Source organism: Camelina sativa, chromosome 17, assembly GCF_000633955.1.
Source record: "Camelina sativa cultivar DH55 chromosome 17, Cs, whole genome shotgun sequence".
Classification (NCBI taxonomy): domain Eukaryota; kingdom Viridiplantae; phylum Streptophyta; class Magnoliopsida; order Brassicales; family Brassicaceae; genus Camelina; species Camelina sativa.
This window is the reverse complement of record NC_025701.1, coordinates 882,509-887,023: the sequence shown is the minus strand read 5'-3', so window position 1 is coordinate 887,023 and position 4,515 is coordinate 882,509. Positions and strand designations below refer to the sequence as shown.

At 34.3% G+C, this 4,515-nt stretch overlaps 2 protein-coding genes across 4 annotated transcripts in view; one reads left to right on the top strand and one right to left on the bottom strand.

The window, feature by feature from the left end:
* LOC104754410 (monothiol glutaredoxin-S1) lies at positions 1,466-2,116 on the top strand. The gene has a single exon (XM_010476603.1). It carries the CDS (start codon positions 1,550-1,552, stop codon positions 1,856-1,858), a length of 309 nt encoding a protein of 102 aa, XP_010474905.1. The 5' UTR covers positions 1,466-1,549; the 3' UTR covers positions 1,859-2,116.
* The window catches only part of LOC104754409 (BTB/POZ domain-containing protein At1g03010), a 4,957-nt gene continuing 3,860 nt past the window's right edge, over positions 3,419-4,515 (bottom strand). For 2 of the 3 annotated variants that reach the window (XM_010476599.2, XM_010476600.2), the window contains exons 4-6: positions 4,372-4,488; positions 4,044-4,290; positions 3,419-3,934 (exon numbers count right to left, since the gene is read on the bottom strand). In XM_010476599.2, coding sequence (XP_010474901.1) covers positions 3,633-3,934; positions 4,044-4,290; positions 4,372-4,488 — 666 coding nt within the window. In that variant the 3' untranslated portion in view covers positions 3,419-3,632. The remainder of the gene's footprint in view (positions 3,935-4,043; positions 4,291-4,371; positions 4,489-4,515) is intronic. The other variant, XM_010476601.2, reaches the window with a different exon arrangement.

Below are 4,515 nucleotides of genomic sequence, written 5' to 3'. Positions count from 1 at the left end.
CCCCCCCCCCCCCACAAAAAAAATCTTTGTATCATTCGGCCTATATATCTGTTAGAATTGAAATAGATTTGGTTTCTAAAATCGTCTCCACACTTAGCTTAAGTTATATCATTGACTCTCCTATAATAAGTATAATTTCTAGATTCGAAGTCCCTAAGTCCTCGTATGTTTGGACTTTGGATGATCGTGCGAGATAAAGTCTAAAAACCTGAAGTACATATATGAATATGAACCAAACCATTTTTAGGGCATAGTTCAGATATGAAATTATGAATCAAACCATTTTCATGGAAAAGTTCATATGAGAGATACATGTGAACGACGATAGAATCATTAAAATACATCAACCAATTGAAGCAAGTACATATATATATATGTATCCTTTTCCTTTTGTAATACTCAAAAGAATATATGGTGTTATTGATAACATATATAGTGGAACTATGAGGTTGTAAATTAGTTTATTATGCATCTGAAAGAAAAGGCACACACACACACTGACACACACACGTTAAGTGAACTTCTTTATAAATCGCATTGAAAGCGTCAAGATCACTAAAATATGTTATGCAAGTTTCTCTATCATAATTCCTAATTAACGTTGTAGTTTAATTAGTAGGGCGTATTAATGCACAATAATTTTTAGGGAAATATATCGAAATTCAAGATTATGGTTTTGAGTAGTACTACTTCAAGTTTCCACTATCGGGATAATTACATGCTACTGGGCATATATATATTAACGTATATATAAGATTAGCCATATCATTATGGATTGTGATTGTTCGGAGAGTATATATAGATTGGTTCTCTTTTCTTGTCGGTCGAAGTCGAATGTTCCGAACGTACAGAGGGAGCATCTTCCTCGTGATCTCCTCCAGCTTGTGTACGACATAAACGACAGTGGCACTTTCATGGTATATATCGCTATTATTATTCCATTTAATGTATACATTGAGATTTGTTTCTTTTAATAATTTATATGAATTTCTTGAAAATCGAAAACGAGATAGAATCAGCTTTGTTGATTGTGGTGGTTCTCTTTCTGATAGGCTCTCCAATGTTCTTCAACTTTTCTCTTGTTCTGTCATTTCATTCAATTATTTATTTTGCAAAATAGGCCCAGCAAAAATAAAATATTGAAAACCGGCCCCAATATTTCTTCAATATGCTTATTACCCCCGCGGAAACTTTTATTGAAGTTAGGGTTTGGATAAACAGACTTCTAACTGAAAATAAGTTTAGAAAATTATATTTTAACTTTTCAATTTACCCTTATTAAAGTATTCGATTAGGTACCGATCTGAACAACATAAAAAGTATAAATCACTAATTGAAAACAATATAGGGTTTGATAAGCAAATCATGTAAAATCAGAGGGGCTGTTATTTATTTTTCCAAAACGAAGTTCATCTATAAATAGCAATGACTTTCCTTGATCCAGACTCAAACCAAATCTCCCCATTACTTACACCAATACACAAAGAGTTACTTACACCAATACACATATAGTTACTTACACGTACACACACACATTCAGACAATATCAATGGAGAAGATATCAAATTTGTTAGAAGACAAGCCAGTGGTGATATTCAGCAAGACCTCGTGCTGTATGAGTCACACTATCAAGTCGCTTATATCTGGATATGGTGCGAATCCAACGGTGTACGAACTAGATGAGATGTCTAATGGAGCAGAAGTCGAAAGAGCACTGGCCGAGCTTGGATGCAAACCGACCGTGCCAGCTGTCTTCATAGGACAACAGCTCGTCGGTGGTGCAAATCAGCTTATGTCTCTTCAAGTCCGGAACCAACTAGGTTCGTTGCTCCGAAGAGCTGGAGCTATATGGATTTAAGACTTTTAATGTTTTTATTTCGAGATGCATATATAGTTATATATCTTCTAGTATAGATCAGTGATTGAAACGTATATGTGTTTATGCTTCAAACACTACGAGATGATCAATGTTTGAAGCATATATATATATATATATATATTAATATATAGGTGTAAGTTCAGGAAGAAGAAGAATAAAGCAGTTTGATACAATTTCGCTTTTGTGTTTTGAATGCAAACGCAATTGTTTAATTAGGAATAAATCGTATTTGCATCATATGTATTTACCTAATTACCAGACGTTATATATATAAGTGTTATATCAGTTTTTGTTGCCTTGTGTTATGGTGCATGCATTTCTTATAAAATTATAACATTCAAGAAAAAATAACAAAGTAACATTTCTTAGGTATCTACAGTTTCAAGTCATACAAAGTCAGTAGGAAATGTGATGTAGAGTAGCGGTTGATCATATATGATATATGGACTGGTATATAGAAGAAATAGAAGCGGTTGATCATATATGATAGCAAATCTGTTAAGTCTGTTAGCAAATTTGAAAATATTGGAATTTAAAAAACAAAACTCTACCTCATCTCCAACACGATAAAACTCTGGACTTAAGACAAGCAGTTTTGCCAACAACTTCAATAATTGATCAAAATCAGCCAAACAGAACCCAAACGAAAAGCCACCTCCTTCAACAAAATGGAACCCATCATCTCCCTCAGAATCTCCTCCCTCATAATGGGTAAATGAGCATCAAATTCTTGGTACAGACATGCCACACTAATGGTTCCAGTCCATGGTAACTTTCTTACATAGACTGCATCTGCGTCTGGAGTCTAGAACGACCGGAGCTATCCTAGAAGGGTTGAGACTACTTACAACAGGAATGATAGTATGCAAACCTTCTAGCTAATCTTCAGTAGTATCTCTAAGTTTAACATAATGTCTTCCCACACATGATGGGACATCGTAAATGCTCTATCACAAAAAGAAAAAAAAAATTGAACTACATTAGAAAAAAAATTGAACTACATTAGAACAAAGCTAGGCTGTTATTAAACTTCAAAAATATTAGAATTTAATTAACATTAGCAACATTAAAAACCAAATCTGGTGCAAAAATATCATTTAGAAAATTGAATTTAGATATATCTTCTTTTAGAAAGTAATAAAAGCCATTTTCCATAATGAAAATTTAATGATAATAACAGCAAAAAGTATAGATGAAGATGCAAGACTTTGTATTATCATATATAATCAACATTATCAACATTATGTTATCTACAAGCACATCTAGATTATACAAAATTGGGATGTAAATTAGAGGAACCTTTAATTAGTTCAATGTTCACCTAAACATTAATTAGGTAAAGTTTGTATTTATATATTTACGGAAGATGTGAATGAACTTTGACTTCTCTATTATATTTTGATTTTATTCCCCTAATCTTTTTTTTGTTATTATGTTTATGGACTAGTGTTTTCCAGATCAAACGATGGCGTCGTATTTTGCCAGAGTACAACGGCGTCGTTTATTGCAACTGTTTAATACTTGAAGCACAACAGCGTCGTATTTAGTGCATCTATACATACTCTCGCAGCATGCACAATTTTTTACATAGCAAAGACCGGAAGAAAACACCAATCGGTCCATCGCTCACATTTCACAAACACAACTATAAAAACACTCATTCTTTAATTATAAAGCATTAAGGCTATACAAAAACACATGCAGTCACAAATCAAACTCCCCAACATAAAAAGAAACACTCATTCTTTAAAAATCAAGAAACAGAGTGTCGTCTTTTTCTCTGAAACAAGAAACGACTCTCAGAACTTGCCTTGCCACTGAAGGAAGGTTTAAGACTACTGAAACTGAAGAGAGAATTGAGTTTACTTATCTTCTTAGCAAATGACTTGAAAAGCTTAGTCCCTGGGTTAGATTTCACGAGTTCTTGCTTAATCGAGATGTGATCTTTCTCTAGATCCGTTAATCTCATCCTCATCCTCGCAACCTCAAGCTTTAGCTCTCTGTTTTCTCTCCTTACCGACGCATAGTTATCTCTTGGAGATATCGCTCCACTTCCTTTGCGATTCAAGCAAAACATACAAACAAACAAAAAAACGTTTTAGACTTGCATTAGATGGGTGTTTACAAGAAGAGGTCTGACAATAGGGCTAAAAAGGTAATTTACCTGCTCCACTTCCTGACCGTTGAGGAAACTGATGACAGTTGCTGCTGAATAGAAACTGAGTAGGACCAATGCTACTGCTCATTGCGTTTCTAAGTCTGATCTGCTCAAAGTATAACACTTGTACGGCCATTTGCACAGGTAATCTCTCGTTTTGAGCCGCGTGGCTACAAGCTTCTTGTGATAGTTTCTGTGAATCTATCGTCTTACAGAGACGATAACGCTCCGAATCCTTTATATTCGGATGAACCTGTCACAAAAGAAAAAAACAACCTTATATGAGTACTTTTGGCAATTTCAAAGAACGAAAGAAAGATTGATGATTTCTTACTTTGAGGTAAATGTCAACGGCTCGATAGAGTCCATCACTGATGATACGAGCATGATCTGGTAAGAGTTCTGCTAAAGCTATAAACTTTGAAGTTGTGAGATTTGGATCCATTGCTATCTCTGCTAGATAGTTATCCATTAGCTT

Bases quoted from the DNA above. Each gene is read 5' to 3' on its own strand.
- LOC104754410 (XM_010476603.1), top strand. From the start codon at position 1,550: ATGGAGAAGATATCAAATTTGTTAGAAGACAAGCCAGTGGTGATATTC.